We start from the raw sequence: 21,971 nt of genomic DNA, 5'->3' as shown, positions 1-21,971 counted from the left end.
CTCGACGATGAAATCGACGAGTGCCTGAGACTTGATTGTAGTACGGCTTGCAAATTCCAAGGAGAAAGGGCATAGCTCCATTGCCCATTTGACGATGCGCCCGTTCGCATCCTTATTACGAATGATGTCCCCCAAAGGGTACTCAGTCATGACTATCACACGATATCCGTCGAAGTAATGTCTCAACTTTCGGGATGTTATCAGTATGGCGTAGAGCAGTTTCTGAATCTGTGGGTACCTGGTCTTGGATTCGTTGAGTACCTCACTGATGAAATAAATTGGCCGCTGTACCTTATAGGCGTGGCCCGGCTCGTCGCGCTCAACCACCATGGTAGTGGAGACCACCCGATTGGTTGCCGCAATGTAAAGTAGGAGAGTTTTATCTTCTCTAGGAGCAGTAAGGACCGGAGGTGATGTAAGGTATTGTTTTAGCTGCGTGAAGGTAGCGTCTGCTTCCTCCGACCACTCGAACTTCTCAGATGCTCTGAGCAGTTTGAAAAACGGTAGTCCTTTTTCTCCTAATCTTGATATGAAACAGCTGAGAGCAGCCATGCATCTGGTAAGCTTCTGGACATCCTTCACCTTTTTGGGGGGCTTCATGTCTAAGACAGCTTTGACTTTCTCCGGATTAGGGCGTATGCCATCGTAACTGACGACGTTGCCCAGCAGTATACCAGAAGGAACACCAAAGATGCACTTCTTTGGGTTTAACTTCCATTAGAATGTATTGAGGGCTGCAAAGGTGCGTTCCAGGTTGTCAACAAGGGTATGTGCTTCCTTGGTTTTGACAACTACATCATCCACATAGGCCTCTACAAGGTCGTCTTTTATCTCATCTGTGAGGCAGGCCTGTATGGCGCGTTGGTAGGTAGACCTGGCGTTCTTGAGCCCAAACGACATAGTCGTGTAGCAGTAGGCGCCGAAAGGCGTGATGAAAGACGTCTTGATCTGATCGTCCTTTTTGATAGCGATCTGGTGATAACCAGAGTAGCAATCGAGAAAGGAAAGGAGCTCGCAACCGGCAGTTGAATCTATGACCTCATCTATGCGAGGTAAGCCAAAGGGGTCCTTAGGGCAGTGTTTGTTGAGATCAGTGTAATCAACGCACATTCTCCATTCATTATTCTTTTTGCGTACAAGAACCAGGTTGGCTAACCACTCCAGATGATACACTTCTTTGATAAATCTAGCTACCAAAAGTCGTGTATCTTCTACCCTAATCGCCTCCTTTTTGTCGCGAGCGAACCGTCGTAGCTTCTGCTTGACAGGTTTGGCCTTGCTGTTGACATTCAAGGAGTGCTCGATCAGGTTCCGAGGTACACCGGGCATGTCGGCAAGTTTCCATGCGAACACATCCATGTTGCTCCTCAAGAACCTGACGAGCACGTCTTCCTATTTGGGATCCAGGTTGGCCCCGATAAGGGCCGTTTTGCTGGAATCACCGTTGACCAGCTAGATCACCTTGTGCTCCTTGGACTTGATGTTCTTGCGTGGAGCCTCGAGCTCTAGGATCTCCAGGTGGTCGGCTGAGGTCTTTTTAGCGTCGAGCATGGTCTCGGCCATGCGAATAGAGAGGTTGTGGGCCTCTGCTATTTTGAAACTGTTGTCTTCGCAGGTGTAAGCCGCGTACATGTTGCCTCAGAGGGTTAGGACTCCTTTCTCGGTAGGCATCTTGAGCACCAGATACCTGTAATGAGGTATGGCCATGAACTTGGTGAGCGATGGTCGACCAAGAATATCATGGTAGGTGCCATCAAAGTCAGCGACCACAAAGTTAACGTAGTCGGTGCGGAAGTGGTCCGGGGTCCCAAACTGCATAGGTAGCGTAATCTGCCTGAGAGGTGTAGAGCTCTGTCCGGGGAGAACACCCCAGAACTGTGCCTCGTACGGCTTAAGATCTGCCTAAGCTATTTTCAGGGTGGGCAGGCTGTTCTTGAACAGTATATCGATGGAGCTGCCGCCGTCGATCAGTACCCTGTCGAACTAAACCTTGTTGATACAAGGATCGAGGACCAGGGGAAAACGCCCGGGCTCAGGTATTGCGGCCCATTGGTCCTTTCTGCTGAAGGAGATTTCACGGTGAGACCACTGAGGGAGCCGTGGATCGGTGAGAAGGTTCTCGGTGTTTGCCACGTTCAAGCAAGAGCGGGCGAGCAGCTTGCGTTCTCGTTTGGTCTCGATGGACACTTTGCCGCCAATGATGGTGTGCACGCGATCAGTTGGCTTGATGTATTTATGATGAGGGTCTGCATCGTCGTCGTCGTTATCCTCGTTGCGCTATTCCCCTGCGTCGTTAGGCTTGTCAGACGTATCCGGAGCCTGTTGACGCGTGTAGATAGTCTTGAGGACGTGGCAATTCTCCATGGTATGGTTTGACTTAGGATGGAGCTGGCAGGGCCCCTTCAATGCTTTGGTGTAGTCGTCTTCGTAGTTACGATGTCCGCCACCCTTTTTAACGGTATTGACCTCGCCGTCATCTTCCCGAGCACGCTTGCTCCTGTAATCGTCACGACAGTTACGCCGCTAATTACGTTGGTCACTGTGGTCGTGAGAGTCGTTGCGCTGGTTGCGGCGGTCAAAATTGTCGTTCCGACCACGATTGCCGCGGTAATCATCACGGTGTGGGGGTGGTCGGAGCGTGGAACCCTTGCTGCTTCTTCAACAATTATCTTTTTAGCATCGTCGGCATCCGCATATTTCTTAGCGGTGGCCAAGAGCGCTATGACTGATTCAGGTCTCTTGCTGAGGAGCTTGTCCCTTAGGGCATCGTGGAAGCGGAGGCCAGTGATGAAAGCCTCGATTGCCTCATTATCGGAGATTGATGGGACCTTGATGCGCATCTCCGAGAAGCGCCGGACGTACTCACGCAGTGGCTCATCCTTTCGATCTCGAATACGTTGCAGATCGTATTTGTTGCCTGGCTGTTCACAAGTAGCAATGAAGTTGTCGATGAAGGCTTGCTTGAGCTCCTGCCAAGAGTCAAAGTAGTTCACCGGCAAGCTGACCAGCCATTGGTGACCTGCATGGCCAACAACGACTGGGAAATAGTTAGACATGACGTGCTCGTCAGCCATGGCTGATCTGCATGCAGTCTCATAGAGCATGACCCATAATTCGGGGTTTTCCTTGCCGTCGTACTTCTGAAGTTTCTCGAGCTTGAAATTCTCGGGCCATATGACTTGGCGAAGGTGTGGAGTAAACTGCTTTAAACCCGGCGGGCCATGGGCAGTGTCATATTCCATACGGCGATAACTTTCGTGGGATGCTCGATCGTCGGCTCTCTGGTTGATGCTAGCGCGCAGATCGCGTCCACCGAGGTAATGGCGGAGATCGTTATTGCCATCACGGCGATCTTGGTTGCTGTCTGGATTAGCCCTGCGACCGTGGTTATCGCGGCGATTGTCGTGGTTGTCCCGGTGGCGGTTGTCATCCCGACGGCGGTTGTCATCCTGGCCACCATCATGGCCACCGTTTCTGCCTTGACGGTAGTCTGATGGGTCATTGTTGCGCGAGCCACATTGGTTGAGTGGCTGTGAGCGACTTGGGTGCTGGCGGCTATGGCTTGACTCGACTGAGACGGATGGAGCCCGAGCTTGGTTTACAATCTATGTGGTCTTGGCCATAGCAGCCGTCAGATAGGCTTGTATTTCATCGCGAACTGCTTGAGTTTCCAGGGTGTTGGGTAGCCGTTGCATTGTCGCCATGGCGACGGCTACGTTGGCACTTGGAGTCCTGAAGACCTATTTGTCCCCCACCCTGTCGAAAGCATCGTTGAGGTCACGTGGCTGGACCCTTATGCGTCGTGCCTCCTGGTCTGCTTCAGCTTCGATTTGTCGGCGATTAAACCGGTCAATATTGCGTGCTTCGCATGCAGTCCTTTCTTGTTCTATTTCACCCACTGCTGGGGGCTCGTCATTGCTGACAACATGGATCAAATCCCCTAGTCTTGGCGGGAAAGACGGAAATTGTGAGAAGCCCGGGGCATGGTCTGGGAGATCCAGATCATATTTGACGCCTTCATCTTCATGATGCTGAAGCTCGGTGTGGACAGATGCATTAGATGTGATGCTAGACGAGGAGCTGGAGTCGCCCTCTTGGACTGTATGGATGGATCCTTCTTGATAATCTTCAATCCGGACCATGTTGATGAAGTCGCGTGGCTTCGGCCGAGGTCGGTGTATAGGACACAGATCCAAGTGGCGCTGTGGGTTATACGCGTAGCTGGAGGCAGCATTTCGCAGGCCGTAGGGCTAGACCTGGTGGTTCTCCGTTGAGGCTTCGTACCCAGAGAGTCGGAGACCCGTCGCGAAGGCTGGCCGGCGACGAGCGGAGCGCCCCTCAGGAGTAGATATGACCACGAGATCTGTACCAAGTCGTGCAGGACGACTGGTCCGAGCTGGTCGGGTAGATCTATTGTGGGGAGCGGTTACCTGCTCATTAGGTTGACTTTGAATCATACTTACCAGAGCTAGGGTTTCAGCGAGTTTGGTGCCGACCCGATCGATGGAGTCGAGCAGGTCGGTGTTGTCGATCTGCTTCCCTTTGTAGCGGGGAAGTGGATGACGGGTTGTCGGCGTGGCTGAAGATGATGTAGGCGTGGTCGGAGCCAGATGTACCGTGGTCGGAGCCAGATCCATCGTGGTCGGAGCCGTATCCATCGTGGTCGGAGCCGTATCCGTCGTGGTCGGAGCCGTAGCCGATGCAGGTGAAGTAGTGGTCGGCGCAGACTGAATCCACGCCTCCTCCGTGGTCATGGCGATGAAGTCATCGGAGCTAGTGGTCCAGGTGATCTGGCCGACGGTGAACGTGAGGCCGTTCGGCGTAGCCATGGAGCCGGAGATGATGACCATCTTGTTTGCTTGGAGAGCAGTACGCACACCCCCTACCTGGTGCGCCACTGTCGACGAAATATGGTCTGCAATCTACCTAGGGGTATGCCCAAGGTAGTAGATTGTCGGCAGACAGATGCGCAAGCCACAAACAAGACGGTGACGCAAGACAGACACGAGGTTTTATCCAGGTTCGGCCGCCAAGAAGGCGTAATACCTATGTCCTGCGTCTGATTTGTATTGCTGTATATCAATGAGAGATAATTTTTAGAGGGATCCCCTGCCCACCTTATATAGTCCGGGGGGCAGGGTTATAGATCTGGAAACTAATCCTAGCCAGTTATAATTGCCATATGTGGCCGGATAAGGATTCCTATTCTAACCGACCAGGATCTTGCTTGATCGCCAAATCCGCCTTGACTCCTTGTGCGGGACTCCGATCAGGTTGGCTGGGCTGCACGTCGTCTTTTGGTGGACCGGACCCACCGATCCGGGCCGGCCCAAGCTTAGCCGTAAGGGTATAGGGGTTAATACCCCCACATAGGTCAAGTAGGATCTAGTTACGAAGGAAGTCATGCTCTGTTCTTGATCTTCCTTAGTAATATCCCTTTTGTGTAGATATGAAGTTGATCTTAGCCATGATTATTAAGTGTAATTGCACCAATCATAGTATGCTTTGTCTTGTAATTAAGAATGACTTAGGAATTATTTCTCTAATATCTATTTAGTCATGCTAATGCCATAGAAAGGAGTAGTCTGAGTGATCAATTATCATTTACCATTTACCATTCATATATATTTATCTCTTGACTTGCCCCTGTTGTGAGTAGAGTAATGGTTATGGTTTATCTCTCCATCATAAGTATAAGTTATCAATATATTCCATTTGCCAATTCTTCCCTATGGTAAAAATATAAATAATGATACATGTTATACTCCCGGGTGAAGTGCTACAATGGTATATAGTGTCATTCTAGAGGTGACGTTAGAATGTACCAATAAGCATTTCTGACATCATAGCTAGGGATGACAACTTAGCAAAAGTGATGTCAAGAAATGTCAACAAACATTAGGTGGCTAGTTAACAAGTGACAAGTTAATAAATACCAACAAGCATTTCTGGCGCCGTTGCTAGGGACTAGATTCAACTCTGTTCTTAGTAGCGACGCTAAGGAATGTCAACAGATGCTACCATCGTCTTCCTAGAGTAGAGCGACTTTCGAAAAAAATCACTAGTCGCTCTACAAAACACCGACACATCATCATGCTCGGTGTCGTCAGCTAGCATATTCCTAAACACATCATTAACGGTAGGCACAGGTTCTGTGTTGACACCGGTTTCCTCTTTAGTTACAGCCTCGTGGAGGGCTACGTCAGGCATGGCCATGTCATCATTGTTTTCCTGCGAAACATTCCCACCAAACTCCCCATGCATACTCCATATTGTATAGTTTGTTATGAACCCCATGGTAAGCAAGTGCATTCGTATAGACTCAATTCTAGCACATTTCCTTTTTGACTCATGCAATCTTTTAATGGGTAGAAGACATGGTTTCCATCCCCAGCATCGGCTTTGCGTCGGCGAGAAACTTGCCAACGCCAAGCAGTACCGCTTGTCCATTCAGGACAGATGCATCCACTCTCCATCCATCTTTGCACAAAGAAATATTGAGACTTCATACCACATAAAATTGGGGAGAGTAATTACAAAGGAAGTAATAACAAGTGGAGCTTCATGAACAACAATTGTAGCTTGAAAGTACAATTTATTCTACACTAATTTAATTTAGTCACCCCATTTTGAAAAAAAATTATTCTACACTAATTATTCAAAATTTGAAATTGGTAGCCCCATATAAACTAAAAATCATAGCCCCATAAACAAACAATATTGTACGCTAATCAAGAACAATTATTATAATCCATGCCACATAAAAATGAGACATTAATTTAAAAAAACTAAAATTAGAGACTTAATCATGAACAACAATGTAGCTCCAAACAATGTTTTGATCGGTGACACATGGATTAATTTGCACATTAAAATTGTAAAAGAATCTACTCTAGTCCTTACAAGAACTAATTATAGCATCACATACTAAGAATCATTTTGACCACCATGTAATTAGCTAGGAATTTAAATGGGTTCATAGACACCAGCCTTTTGGATGATGGATTCACCACAATTTGCTTGAAAAGTGCTCTCTAAAATAGAGAAACAACTACAATAAAAATGGAGCAATGTAGCCATCAAAACACCAGTAAAGCAATAAAATCAAAGGAGTGGATGCTAGTTACTAACCTTAAAGCAAAAAGATCAAGCTCATTCTTTAAAATCTAAGAGCTTCATGGTGAAGAGCAGCCGCAACAATGGAGGGAGGGGAGAAAACCCGCGCCTCTATGCTCGGGATGGGAGAGATGAGCTAAGGAGGGAGGAGAGGACGACGGCAGCTTTTTGTACTGTCAGTTTATCACCGTCGATTCTTGGCTAGAAGCGAAAATGATAGCACCACATCACTGTCGGTTCTTGGCTAGAACCGGCAGTTTCACTGCTGGTTTTCGCTGAACCCAACTATTTTATCATTTTCAAGCTCAGAACTGGTAATGAAGGTTTATCACCACCAGTTCACCAAAATTCGGCACTGATATTGCCGGCAGTGATGTTCAATTCTGTAGTAGTGGTAGGTAGCAACACATCGTATATGTTGGTATTGCTTGAGCGACTGACTTCAGCAACACCTCCCTTCCTGCACATCTCGCTTCCCAGCCGCACCAGCCTTATATCCTACCTTTCACTTCGGTCGGTAGATATTCAAAGGCTCCAATAATATCTCGGCCCACCTCCGTAGGAAGACCGAGGTATTTTTATGCGAGAGCCTCTGTGAATTTGTAGACCATTGCAAACCAATTCCTTCGTATCCTGGCTGCAATTACCACTGAAAAAGATAGCCGACTTGTCCCGATTGATCATTTGACCAGAACGTCGGTCATACATGCTGAGAATTTCCATCAGTCTACTGGCCCCTCCATGCGTCGCTTCTGAAAAAACAATGCAGTCATCCACAAAGAGAAGATGCAAGACCCAGGGAGAGTGTATTCCAACTCGAATACCCCTGGAGAGATGCATTGGACCAATTGAATTCAGGAGACAAGATAAACCCCCTAAGCAAAGAAGGAAGAGAAAAGGGGATATGGGGTTCCTTTGTCTAATTCCTCTGTAGGTCTGAACACCTCAGTCAGCTCGCCATTCACCTTGATAGAAAAAGATACTGAGGTCACACACTGCATAACTAAATTCCCCCTCCCCTAACATGAATGGGCCTTTGAGATTTTCTTTGGAATTTCAGGAATTTCTGTTGGGCCAAGCCCATTTAATCCAACGGTTCCCAGCCGTCTCCACAAATCTAATTACTAGAAACGGCTGGAAACTGCGGGACAGCTGGGACCATAAAAATCTGTAGTAGACGGAGCAGAGCAACAAACAACATTAGATTAATTAATTCATTGACCTGCAAAGAACGTATATATACAATAAAAGACACATTGGATCCATATATCATCGTTTCATATGGATCTTATTTTGTTATTAGTAGTACACACACATACTAATAGCTGCAGTAAACCAAAGAACAACCTCAAGCCCAGCCCTGGACGACGCCGCTGTAGCCGGTCTTCTTGTCCGAGTACCTGTCCCACACCATGACGCCACCATAGTTGGGCGCCTTCTGAACCTTGGGCAGCAGGTCATAGTAGAGATACTTGAGGTAGACCGCGATGGTGCCCTGCGCCCCATCCGGCACACCACTCTCTGCCGCGGCGAGGCCGAGGTACACCTCCGTCTTGGGGTACCTCGCTGTCCACTTGTCCCACTCCTCCACGATGCCCCAGGTGCCGCCGTTCTTGTAGGAGCACTTGTCATCGCCGTAGAACCTGACGTGGATGCGCTCGAACAGCCCCGTCTGCAGCGCCCGGTCGACGCGCCAGTCAGGGCACCCGCACCGCGGCGACGCCGTGAGCCGCACCCCCTTCCGGCCCCGGTAGAACCGGTTGTACCCGTCGAGGCGGCGGGCCAGCTCGTCGTAGTGGTCCGGCGCGCCGTTGTCGATGTAGAAGTCGATGCCGTCCACGGCGGAGTCGCCGAACGGGCGGTACACGCCGCTGCGCCGCCCGCCGAGGTGCGCGTTCCACAGGTTGTCGGCGACCTCCGCCGCGGACTGTGAGGACGGGAGCGAGTAGTCATGGCCGCCGCCGCCGATGGAGAGGAGCACGAGGATGCCCTTGGACTGGCAGTGCTTGATGTCGGCGCCGACGCCTCTCAGCTGGTGGCCCGACAGGTCCCCCCAGTAGCGCCCGTGGCCGAATACGCTGTAGAAGGAGATGATGACGGTGGTGTAGAGTCCCGTGTCGCAGGCCTCCCGCAGGGACCCCTCGTCCTTGTTCCGGCCCCAGAAGACGGTCACCTGGTTCCTCTGCCTCGCCGTGGCCGAGCCGGCGAGGCAGGAGAGGAGCACGAATGCGAGGGCGAGGAGCGCCCCTAGGCACGAACGGCGTCTGGACGCCATGTTGCCAGCTAGCTGGCTAGCTATTGTCCTGTGTGATGGAGCTTGCTTGCTTGCAGTGAGAAGAGGTTTTCGATGGATGTTGTGAAGGTTGGAAGTGGGAGGTTGTATATATACAGATATAGAGCCTGATTGGATCCGCTAGCTCAACTTTAGCGGGCTAAATTAATTGTTAGGAGTCTAAATGGACCCGCTAACAAATCAGCTAAAGTTTAACTAAGTTTAGCTATTTCAACTCAGCCAAAGCTAATTAAAATTTAGCTGGGGCTACTAGGTGAAGGATCCAAACATCATAGTTAATGTTTAGCTAGGAAAATATTTAACTATTTTAGTTAGCTAAACTTTAGTTGGACAAATATAAATATGCCCATGATTGCACCATTGGTAGCAGAGAGGTTTACACTTTACAGCTGGAGCAGGTAAGGCAGCTAGTCGTTTCCTGTGTACCGTGGATGGGATTCGGAAACACAAGGGATGGCCGTAGCCCGACTTTTATTACACATGGGTTGACTTTTATTTTAATATATATGCATGACAGCTAGGCAGCCAGAACACGTGTCCAGCGTCGTTAGCCGCGTAAACCTTGTAAATAATAGAATATATAAGATGCAGCGACGATCATCCCTGCAACGCGCCCCAGCTAGCTGCTGTTCTTTACTGCTACTAGTTACTTTCCACTCCCCGCCCCCCTTGTTTTTCTCCTTTCCACTCGTGGGTTTTAGACATCCTCATCAGCGATCACCGCATTTGTATACCGCGGCTGAAACAACGGCTAGCTAGGACGCTTTTCTTGTACCTGACGGTTGTCTCAGCTTCATGGTCTTGTATGATGCTGCCTACCCCGGGATGGTGAGGATCGATGGTGTTGTGCAGCCCGCCATGAAGTGGTCCCACTGGCACGCCGTCAGCGATCAGACTAATCGAGCTGGCAGGTGTTATAACAGCAAGGCCGACCGGGTGATGAAAGAGCTGTGGGTACGTGTTCATCGCACTATGCTGATAATAACATCACATTAATTGTATATTACTGACTGTATTTGCTTGTAGGATTACTACACCTTGGCGGAGGGAGTACGTAGGGAGGACGCGGATGACGTGGTGAACAGAGTCTGTGTTCACCGAGTGCAGGACCTCTTCTACGAGACAAAGCTCCTGTGCAGAAGAATTTACCATGCCCGCAGAGTACACAGAGTCACCAGAGCGCAGGCAGTGCACCTGCCCCTGACTAAGAAGCAATACTTGACGGTAAACATGAGATTACATCGTCTGCGATTAATTGCACTGAAATTGATTTATGATTTGTCATGTGCTCGTGTACGTGCAGGTGCCTCCTGCTTGGTGTGCAGGGATGGACAACTGTTGGGATGCCATTGTGGACAAGTGGTTGAGTGAGGAGTACGAGCAATATCACGCCGTACGCTCACGTTGCCGTGCGATGATGCAGGGTTCCTCGCACAAACAAGGCCCCACTACCCTCAAGGAATATGCAGCCAGATATGTACGCGGATTTCATTTCGTTGTTGCTATGCTAACTTCTGAATGCATAATATCTTATTGTTGTGCTTCTTCCTGCAGACGTGGTTCCACCCCGGCCAGGAGTGCGCCTCGTTCAAGGCATATGCCTTGGCACACAAGGGCAAGGCAAAGGACCCCGACCTCATCTACAACTCGGAGGACCCGCCCGAGGCATACAGCAACCCGAGCGTGCACAGGCGCCTCAGCGAGTACACGGCGATGACGAGAGAGATCCATGGGTTAGAATTTGATCCGAGCACCGCTGACCTCGAGGGTGACATCGTCATGAGGTTGGGACCAGGTAAGCCACACGGGCAGTACTATATGGGCAACAGCACCATAGACACGGCCAACACTCAGACACTCGCCCAGATTAGAGCCCGGAGCACGAGTTCGAGTCCGGCCATACGCCCACGCTCACAGCCCCAGGTGGTAGCACTCCAGGTTAGCTCTGTTGCATTTGTTGTCCATTCATTTTCTACTCGTTCTTTATTTGCATTCTAACTATGTGATAAATAATTGTAGGCCCAGATTGAAGCCCTGCAGGAGTCACAGCAGGCCTCACAGAGCCAGCTTCAGGCCCTCGAGCTGTTGCACCAGGCCGAGTTGGCACAGGAGAGGGCGCGAGTGCAGGCCCAGCTTGAGGCCTTCCAGCAGGCGCACAAGGACTGGTACGAGTACATGGCCCGTTTTTCTCAAAGCATGGGCCAGCCTCCACCGCCTCCGTCGCCGCCGATGATACCATTGGTGCCTCCACCTCCGCGCGATGGCACTCCTGTGAGTCACTTAGATGCACTCTTCACTTTCATGTCATATAGAGCTACCTTCGACTTATACCTTAGTTTGACCTACCATAGCTTAGACCTTAGAATTTGCTTTGATCCAGATAACTCACATGTGCAATCTCATTCTAGGGACCTTCTACAGCTGGATCGAACAACGATATGCAGGGTGATCAAGACCTGGACTTGACTCCGTTTCTCCACAGGCCTCCGACCATGTGACAGGCCATCCGACCTTGTTTGATAGGTTTTTATGTTGAACTGTGGACTTGGTTGAACTTTGTGGACTTTGGACATATGTTGATGGTGTTTGTGGACTTTGCATGGTGTTTGTGGACTTTGCATGGTGCTTGTCGACATATGTTGGTTATTGTGAGTGGATGTGACATTTGTGGACATATATGTGATATATATTGCCTATCTGTCATGTTATTATAATTTCCTGTGATTTTGTTACTTATTGTGACTGGATATGCACTGAAACAAACAAAAAAAATTATGTGGACATATTTTACCGAGTGTAGCACTCGGTAAAACAGAGATTCTGTCAGTTTTACCGAGTGTAGCACTCGGTAAAACAGCGAACAGAACCAAATTGGTTCTGATTCTGTGAATTTTGCCGAGTGTGCCATTTTTTACCGAGTGCCGCGTCCCCACTCGGAAATATTTGACTACTTTTTACCGAGTGGGAACACTCGGTAAACATTATTCCTGAAGTTTATTTGCGGAATTGTTTTAATCACGAAAATGGTTATTCTTTTACCGAGTGTTAGGAGCTACACTCGGTAAACATTATTCAAAAAATTTATTTGCGGAATTGTTTTAATCACGAAATGCTAATTTATTTACCGAGTGGTGCTAGTGACACTCGGTAAACGTCGCCGTTAACGGTCAGTTTGGAGGCTGACGACCGTCAAGTCATAATTGTTTACCGAGTGTCGTTGTAGCACTCGGTAACGCTCTGCTCCGAGTGCGCCGATATTAGACACTCGGTAAAATAAGCTCACCGAGTCGTTGTTTGCCGAGTCCACTTTACCGAGTGTGGCACTCGGTAAAGAGTTTGCCGAGTGTGTAGCACTATTTGCCGAGTGTTACTCACACTCGGTAAATACACAGTATCCCGTAGTGTGTGATGCTGCCTACCACGTGCCACGGTCGCACGCACTCTCCTCTGCCTGCGCCACCTCCTTGCTGCCACCACCCACTGTTCTTATGGGATGTTTGGTTCCTAGCCACCAGCTGCCACGTCTAACCTTAAGTCTGCCACACTAACTTTGGTAGCCATTTGGTTCGTGATACTGCTGTGGCACGCCATCGCCACGGAACCATGCCGCCGTAGATTTTCACCACAAAAGTGTGGCGGGCGTTTTTGCCGCCGCGAAGCCCGTGGCGCGCCAAAGCCAATTCCCATCGAATAAAAAAAAGCACCCCACTGTTCTCCTCTGTCCACTCCCCCGCCTTCCTCCATGAAACAGGCCGAGCGGCCGCTACCGTCCGACCTCCGACCCGCGCCCAGGGGACCGCGCCGCCATGCTCCCAGTGGCCGCTCTGCCGTGCGCCCAGGGCAGGCTGCCGCATGCCCAAGGGCGGCCGCCGCGCCCATCTCGCCTCTCTGCTGCTTCTTCCCCCTCGCGTCGTCGTTCTCAGTGAGCATGGCCTGCCTCTCCTTCCACGCAGGTGATGTCCACCTTCTCATCTTCTCCCGCCTCAGTCGTATTGCTTTTCCCCTTCCCGCCGCCATGTCTGTTGACCTCTGGTTTTCCTCCTTGTGTGCAGATCTGGAACAAAACAGTGAACCAGGTGAAGGTCCATCCATCTCATGAAGGTCCATCCATCCCGTGGTGTTGGGTCATGCGCATGCGCGGCAATCAATTCCTGCAGCTAAAGAAGATTCAAGCACGGCAGCCTCCTGTAGCCAAACAAGGTATAAATCCATTTTCCCCCTTTGCCATTGATTTTCTGATGGAGAAATAAATTCATGCTGAGATCTGGTGAATCCATCTACTGTCTTGCTAATTAGGTTTCCTTTGTTTAATATATATGGAGAAGTCACAGCTCTTTCTTTCTTTAGTCTAGGCAAGATGAGTTATTGTGTTAGATAATATATGTAGCACCTTGAGACTTGGCATGTGGTGCTAGATGATTCTTTTTCTTGACAAAATGAGCTCGCGACTTTGATCTTTCAAAGCTATTCCAACTGTACGCTTCACTATTTCTAGTTTATTACTAATTTCATCTTTTTCTAAACATATGTTTTAGATGGGTCAAAGAAAATTGTACTTGCAGTATTACTTGGACTACTGCCATTATATGTGGAGGAGAAGATTAATTATTGGTATTCTTGTGTCTGGCCATGCATCTATATAGGATTAAATCAAGAAAAAGAAGAAGGGCCATAACTTATGCTCCGATGATAGATAGAGATGTTGAAAGATTGTCACGTCTAAATCGTTTGTATCGTGGTACTGAGGCCCATTGCATAAATGAGCTACGTATGAGGAAAGATGTCTTCCATAGACTATGTGATGAACTTAGATCACATGCCTTGCTAGAGGAGACTTTTCATGTCACAATAGAGGAATAGGTTGCCATGTTTATCCATTGTGTTGGGCAACGTTGGTCAAACAGATCAATTGGTTTTGAGTTCATTAGGTCAAGTGAAGCTGTTAGTAGGTATTTCCATCATGTCTTAGATGCCCTTTGTACCCTTGCTCATGACCTCATATGCATCAGATCTGTTGACACATTCAAAGATAACAAGTGCTCTGGGCAGATTTCACCCTTACTTTAAGGTACATAAAAATTGCTAATCAATGTTTCGAATTTACTTTAGGTGTCATACTCATCTAATTTTTTAAAAAAAATATTTTCGTAGGGATGCATAGGAGCCTTGGATGATACACATATACCAGCATGTGTACCTTTCCATACGCAGGATCGGTTTAGGGGTAGAAAATCAATTACCACCCAAAATGTGCTAGCAGCAGTTGATTTTGACCTAAGATTCATATATGTTCTTGCTAGATGGGAGGGCTCAGCCCATGATTCTTATGTGCTTCAAGATGCTCTATCACGTCCTAATGGGCTTAAAATACCAGAAGGTAGGAATACCCCATTATGTCCGAACAATTTGAATCTAAAACTTCACCTATATTCTTAGCTAATTAATCTGTAAAAAAACAATGATGTAGGCAAATATTTCCTAGCTGATGATGGATATGCAGCAAGGCCTGGTGTATTACCCCCCTACCGTGGTACCCGATATCACCTAAAAGAGTATAAGGGGGCCAGGGAGCCTGAGAGCCCCAAGGAATTATTCAATCTTTGTCATTCCTCACTTAGAACAACTGTTGAACGAGCATTTGGTACCCTCAAGAATCGTTTCAAAATCTTCACAAGTCAGCCATTCTTCCATTTGAAAACACAAGTCAAAATTGTGATGGCTTGTTGTGCACTCCATAATTGGATCTTACAGGACGGTCCTGATGAGTATGTTTATGATGATGCTACTTGGTACACAACCTTGCCTCGAAGTGTAAGAAATCGTAGTGATATACACCGGGAAAATGTGGCATGGGCTAATAAAAGAGATGGGATGGCTCAAAGGACGTGGGAAGATAAAGTAGGAGCAGCTGTAGATTAGGTTCAAGAAATTATATAACCAATGCTGCTATCTTTGCATATTTCTTCCTGTACCTTTCTTGTTGATTTGCTTGTATGTATGAAACATACATATATAAGTGCGATGCTTTCTATTATCTTCACCGGTTCATTTGCTTCTATATGTATTTGCTTCTATTATCTTGTTGAGTTTGCTTAAATAAATTGTGCATGTACACAGTTTGCTTAAATAAGTTGTCACTGTCATTTATTTGAGCCTGACTCATTTATTTGTCACAGCCATGCTGTAAATAAATTATACCTGTACATAGTTTGCTTAAATATTTTGTACCTGTACACTGTATGATTTTAATTAAATGTCTCTTTATTAGTAGTGTCACTTGTAGGCTGCTGTTTGGAAGGGAGTACTAGCACTGTCACTTGTATGATTTTAATTGTCTCTTGTATGTGAAACAGCCATGGCCAAGGGAAAGGCTAAGGCTGATGCTTTTGCATCCTCTCGTGAGAGGTCCGTGAACTGGCATGAGGATCAGTCGAAGTACATGCTAGGGTGGTGCATGGAGTATTTGAAAAAACAACATGCAGGATTTAAGTTCAAGAAGGCACATCTCATGTTGTGTGCCAATGATTTAAACAAGAAGTTTGCTATGGGGACGACTATTGATCAAGTGGACCGTCACTATAGGTACCATAGAGAAAATTGGAAGTACATTGCAACAGCATTGAGCAATACTGGCAATACATTTGATGAAAAAAGATGCATGGTGAATATTTCAGAATCTGAAAAAAGAAAAATTATGTGTAAGTTGTTTGTACTGAATATATTCTATTTTACAATCTGAAATCAATTCACTTGTTCACATGAATATAAACTGAATTTTACTTTTCACATGAATGCAGGACAGAGCAAGACGCCTGCTTGCGAAGCCCGTCAAGTTCTTCAATGAGATGAGAGAACTATTCTTAGGATCCAATGATGATGGTTCTTTGGGTCTGGACCAGAACACATGCATGGATGCTGCTGATGGCTCAGATAGTGATGACTCAAGAGAACTATTTGACCTCAATACCAACACACAGCCTGAAGATCTAGAAGGTGAGGATTCAGACACTTTGCCAACTCCAACTAGGCATGCAACGGTTGACAACACATCTTCCAGCACTAGTCAAGCTAGCAAGAAGCGTCCAAGAGCCAAGAACTCACCAACTAAGAAGCCAAAAAAGAGCCATTTTGCAGATTTCACTGATGAAATTGGTGCTACAATGAAGTCACTTCGGGAAACACTTGCTGCCACTGCCCCTCCCCCAATGCCACAGCTTACTGATCCTCATGCAGCATTATTGCAGAGACTAGAGGCAATCCCAATGACACCAGATGAGAGGGTTCTTGTTGGTGAACATTTGTCTACCAAGGAGAATAAAGGTAAGCATGGCTGGTTGTGTAATGCAAGTGATGATACTCTGCATGCTTGGGTGTTCAAGTTCTTATGTGAGAAGGAAGACATTAACCTGTGAAGCTTAGCTTGTGAGGGTGGTTGTCCATATTTTGTGGCGTGCCCAGGAACTTGGCTGTGTGATTATTTTGGTTGTGGTGATGACTGATGGCTTAGGATGTAATATAGTTGGATGTGTGCTCATTTTGGCTGATGCATGCATGGCTGGCTGCTGCTTTTGTAATTAATCTAAACCTCCTAGAATGTATTTATGAAGATGGTATTTCGTGCTTGTAATATTATTGAAACATATGCTGGTTGTTACTTTTTATTATTGCTGGAATATATATTGTTGTATGGGAAATGGGTGTCTTACCACTATAGCATTGAGGTATATGTGGCTCCAAACCAAACATATGCCACAACATTTTGCCAAGTTTTTGTGGCAGGAATCCAAACAGCAGCCACACTTATTTTGCCAAACCTTAGTCATAAACCAAACAACTTGTTTTTGCCACAGATTATGGCAAGCCACACATGTGGCTGGTGCCTAACATTAGTCATGGCAAATTGTGGCTGGGAACCAAACATCTCCTATATCTTTTGGCGATACACTATAAAAAAATCTAAATCACCTTGAGGGCCAACAATTTTCTTAAGGCCAACAATTAAACCGCTAAGAATATACATAGTTAATTATTTCTTCAGCGGTGTTAGTAAACCTCCGTAAAATGTAAATTTTTAGGGGGTTAAGCAGGCAAACTGACAAGTAATAACTGGATCTTTTCTTGTCGGTTTTACAGTGTCAAGAAAATCATTTTCTTGAGTGTTGACAGCTAAGGGCCGGGGTTTCTTCTTGTCGGATATATGAAATTTTTTTGGCAGTTGACATCCAAGAAAATTACTATTATCTTAGCGATTAAGGGTGGCGACCACCAATAAACTGCTTACCTTTGCGCTTGAAACATTTCATGGCCATCAAGGAAAGTTATTCCCTTGGTGGTTGAAACATCTTTTTTTGGCGCTTTGGTAAATTTGACGCCGTCCTAGTTTTGTTGGCGGCCTACCTCCAAGGAAAGAATCCTTGAGGACTAGAACTGCCGAGAAAAGAAATTTCATATATCCTCTATATCATCATCGGTATAATTTGCTTGAGGGTTGCCAAGAGTATTTCCTTAGCAGCTTTGGTATTTGTTTGTAGCACTCAATGCAAGATAATTCCATTTTGTGGTAGGCAATTTGTACGAAAGGACTGTGGGCAACGTTCTCATATGCTCGAGCACGATGTTGGATCATTTTTCGTTACTAATAAAAGTGCTCGCGCGTTGCACGGTACATAATATGTGTTGAAATTAGACTCTGTATTATTGCTTAACGTGGATTGTTCTAACTCGTATTACATTAGGGTCGATCATATAGAGAACACAGAGGATGCAAGTGTGATTTGGGAGGTAATAAACAAAATAAAAGAAGAATAATTTAGGAAGTAGAGTGGTGAATTTCTGCATACATACTGAATGTTCTTTGAAAAAACACAGAAGCTATTGCAGACATCCCTTGTATTGTATTTGCTGATAAACACTTTGGAAACTGGCACGGCTGTGTTTGTTTCCCCTCCTAAACTTTAGTCCCTATCACATCGAATGTTTGGACATATGTATAAAGTATTAAATATAGACTAATTGCGAAATTAAATGCACAGATTGAGACTAATTTGTGAGAAGAATTTTTAAGCCTAATTAGTCTATGATTTGACAATATGATGCTACAGTAAACATGTGCTAAGGACGGATTAATTAGGCTTAATAAATTCGTCTCATGGGTTATTAAGAACTTCTGTAATTTGTTTTATTATTACTATCCGAACATTCGACATGATACCCCCATATAACACCCAATGTGACAGCTCTAAACTTTAGTCCCTGAATTTTGTTTTATAATTACTATCCGAACACTCGATGTGATACCTCCATGTAACATTTGATGTGACACCCCTAAACTTTAGTCCCTGAATTCAAACACTTAGCCAAACAGGGCGTAACATTGGCCGCTACGGGCCTACAGCGGCGCTCCAAACTCAGACTACCCAGCATCACATGGACGGACACTACTACAGAATCGATTTTTAGGGGCGGCTCGTAACCATTTGTAGGGGCAGTTTGGCCAGCCGCCCCTACCGAACTGTCTTAACAAATCATGCATTTGTAGGGGCGGTTCCCACGCTGCCCCTACAAATCGATTTGTAGGGGCGGCTCGTATTACCAGCCGCCCCTACAAATCTATTTTTAGGGGCGGCTAGTATTACCATCCGCCCCTACAAATTGATTTATAGGGGCGGCTATAGTACCAGCCGCCCCTACAAACAGGTATTTGTAGAGGCGATTCAATCTAGAATCGCCCCTACAGTACGTTTTCCCACAAAAAAAATCAAATTTACAATTCAAAATCATGTTGCCGAACGTCCCACGACCAACGTTCCGAACCGCGTTCGCGTTGCCGAACGCCCCGCGACCAACGTTCCGAACCACGTTCGCATTGCCGAACGCCCCGCGACCACGACTACAAGCACAAGAGTATTCTATAAACTACAATTACAAGTCCAATTCACAAGAATATATACAATCCATCATTAAATATACAAATTCCATACACATTCTTATCATCGTCCTAGAGCTAGCCTTTTAGTCTCACGAAGGTGTTGGTACTGAGGATTTGTACCTAACTCAGACTCCCGATCATGGTAGGCGCCTCTGACGTGTACAATCTGGTCCAATATAAAGTTGCAAAGGTCGTCGACGAGCTCTAAGAGTTGGTCATCCTTGTATGGGTCTCTTTTCATTCATTTCTCTTCTCTCCACTACAAGAGAACAAGTTTCGGTTTAGTATTTCATACCATGTACGAAGTTTTTATACTACGGGTGAAGAGGTTCAAACTTACCCTTAAGGGGTGTCTCCTGTAGAAACCGGTGTTACTCATCATAGAACATATATAGTATCCACAATGTACACTCCCAGGCCTCTGCTTGGGGCACTGTGTGTTTTGCATATGAAAATATTAAGTAATGCTTTTGATAGCCATGTAACAGAGTACTGAAGAAGTAAGTTACACTTACCGCATATAGTGTTTTTATAGCCAGCTTTTCCTTCCTTGCTGGATCATGCCTTCCATGATGATTAGTGACATAGAACCTAAATGCCATGTTCAAATTATTTTAGCAAATACAACTTGTTAGTATCCAAAAGTGAACGTTACAAGTATGTATACAAACATATAAGCTAATGAGGATTGTCGATATGTATACGTCTTGAGAATCGATATGAAGTCTTTGTATGTCACCGTGTCCCTATCTAATGAATCAAAGACCCATGCCATGCTCCTCCCGACATCGACGGCTATACAAATCCAATGGTTGCTGCATGGATTTAATCATAGAACTAGATAAGCTCTTTTGCATCGAATAAAATATATCGAACAAAGCTTTAAGTATAGAGTTGAACTTACTTGAAGTTATGGTAGCCATATAGTAGAGTGTTGTTGGAGATTTTTGAAAGCCAGGGCAATGTATGCCACAACCTTAAGGTACTCTTCCCTTAGTTTCGCCGAACGGATGCGCTCTTTCTCCCGAAGAGTCTTTACAGCAGCTAGCTCTTTGGCATCCAGTGTCCACCGTTTAGGGTAATTAAAATTTGTTTGGGCTATAGGTTGAGGGTCTACATACCCGGCTTTCACACTTGGCATTTGTTTGACAATGTGCACTTGCATTCTACAAATCACGGCGTGGGTTAGTTACTACAAAATTCAAAGATTACATTCATATCATATCGGGAGGACAAGGACTTACAGGCACCACGTGCGAATTAGATTCATCTACATTTCTCCCAGGTGAAAGCATGTGTGCATGTCATTGAAGTCAAAGACAATTTTCCCGGCTGGGCTTCCAAATGTGTCGGTGGGGAAGCATGCTTGTATGATATCTATGCTCGTTGGGAGAACACGCAAGTACCAATCATGGAACCTTCTCATTCCAAGTGGTAGGCGCTGGATGTCCTGGTTTGGTAGGAAGGGCTTGCCTCTTTCATATGTTTTCGGGCAATCCTTTGACCATTTGATGGCATCAACATTTGGATACTGCTTTGCAATTTGGTGGAGTTTGCTAGTGACGGCCTCCTCAGATACCCGTGATGGGACTTTTTTAACTTGGTTCTCAGGCTTGAACTGGTCATGGGAATACCACTTGGACACCGACGAGACGTCTTTGATCAGAACATAAACTGGCCTTATGTTGATTGGAATCTTCTTTCGAAGTTCCCATTCAGGCACGTCCTCATCTTCTTGTGCATCACCTTCTTCAGGAGGCACTCATTGTTCATGTATCGATTGTGCTTATTGAGAAGACTGTGGCATCTCATCATGCACTTGCTCAGTACGAGCTGGAGAAGGTTGTGGCATCTCATTAGGCACATGCTCGCTAGGAGGCGGGGAAGAATGTGGCATCTCAGGAATGTGGGGTCATGAGACAGTGAAAATATCTCCCCGACCTCAACAACTCGCTCCAAATTTGGGAGAGGGGGAGGCGACGAAGAAGCAGTCAATATAATGTCCTGTTTGTGCCAGAGGATGAACTGCCCCATAACGTCTCTGAGTAACACCAGCCCTTCGGGAGTTGCGTAGTCTATCCTCCACTGCATGAACTCGGGCTTCACTGTATGCACCTCGACCCTAGTGTAGTCCGGCAGTATCTTATTATTGTGGTGTAAGCCACCAGGAGGATATGCCACACCCGTTGCCACCTCCATCACAGTGTTCTGCCGGCCGCTGAGAAACACCAAGGTGCAACTAGTTGGTTCCCGTATGCGATCGACTGGGGTTGTGGTTGCAGTGAAACCTTGGCTGCTAGGAACTTTTGGAGGGCTACCAACTAAAGTCAGTTCTCCTGGTGGCGTCCCTAATATCCATGGCTCCGTAGACAGTCCTTGCTCCTCCAGCGCCTTCGGAACTAGAGCCTTCACTTGGAGCTCAAGACTAGTCTCCTGGTCTTGGCCATGTTTCTTATACATGTGCCTATCCTCTTTGAATCCTTGCTTCCAGGTCATCCTTTTCCCTAGCCCCCTGGTGCGGCCTGTGTGCTCCTTGTTTCCCAAGCCAAGGCTAAGCTCGTCCCTCTCTCTAGAAGGATTGAATGAGCCCTTCTCCTTGTCTTCAGCATATTTCAGTATCCTTGATACCGCCTC

At 46.6% G+C, this 21,971-nt stretch overlaps 3 protein-coding genes and 1 pseudogene across 3 annotated transcripts in view; 3 read left to right on the top strand and 1 right to left on the bottom strand.

Annotated features, from left to right (window-relative positions):
• LOC136486680 (polyubiquitin-like) overlaps positions 1-21,971 on the top strand; it is a 352,654-nt gene that overhangs the window by 301,593 nt on the left and 29,090 nt on the right. The window lies entirely within an intron of this gene.
• On the bottom strand, positions 8,317-9,455 carry LOC136486684 (xylanase inhibitor protein 1-like). The gene has a single exon (XM_066483645.1). The coding sequence runs from the start codon at positions 9,389-9,391 to the stop codon at positions 8,465-8,467; it is 927 nt and encodes a 308-aa protein (XP_066339742.1). The 5' UTR covers positions 9,392-9,455; the 3' UTR covers positions 8,317-8,464.
• Positions 13,945-15,328, top strand: LOC136486681 (protein ALP1-like; annotated as a pseudogene).
• On the top strand, positions 15,765-16,821 carry LOC136486683 (uncharacterized). Its single transcript, XM_066483644.1, has 2 exons — positions 15,765-16,118; positions 16,207-16,821. The coding sequence occupies exons 1-2, from the start codon at positions 15,765-15,767 to the stop codon at positions 16,819-16,821; spliced, it is 969 nt and encodes a 322-aa protein (XP_066339741.1).

This window comes from Miscanthus floridulus, chromosome 10, assembly GCF_019320115.1.
Source record: "Miscanthus floridulus cultivar M001 chromosome 10, ASM1932011v1, whole genome shotgun sequence".
In the NCBI taxonomy this organism is placed as follows: domain Eukaryota; kingdom Viridiplantae; phylum Streptophyta; class Magnoliopsida; order Poales; family Poaceae; genus Miscanthus; species Miscanthus floridulus.
Note: the sequence above shows the minus strand (reverse complement) of the source record. Positions and strands in the feature narration are given on the sequence as shown.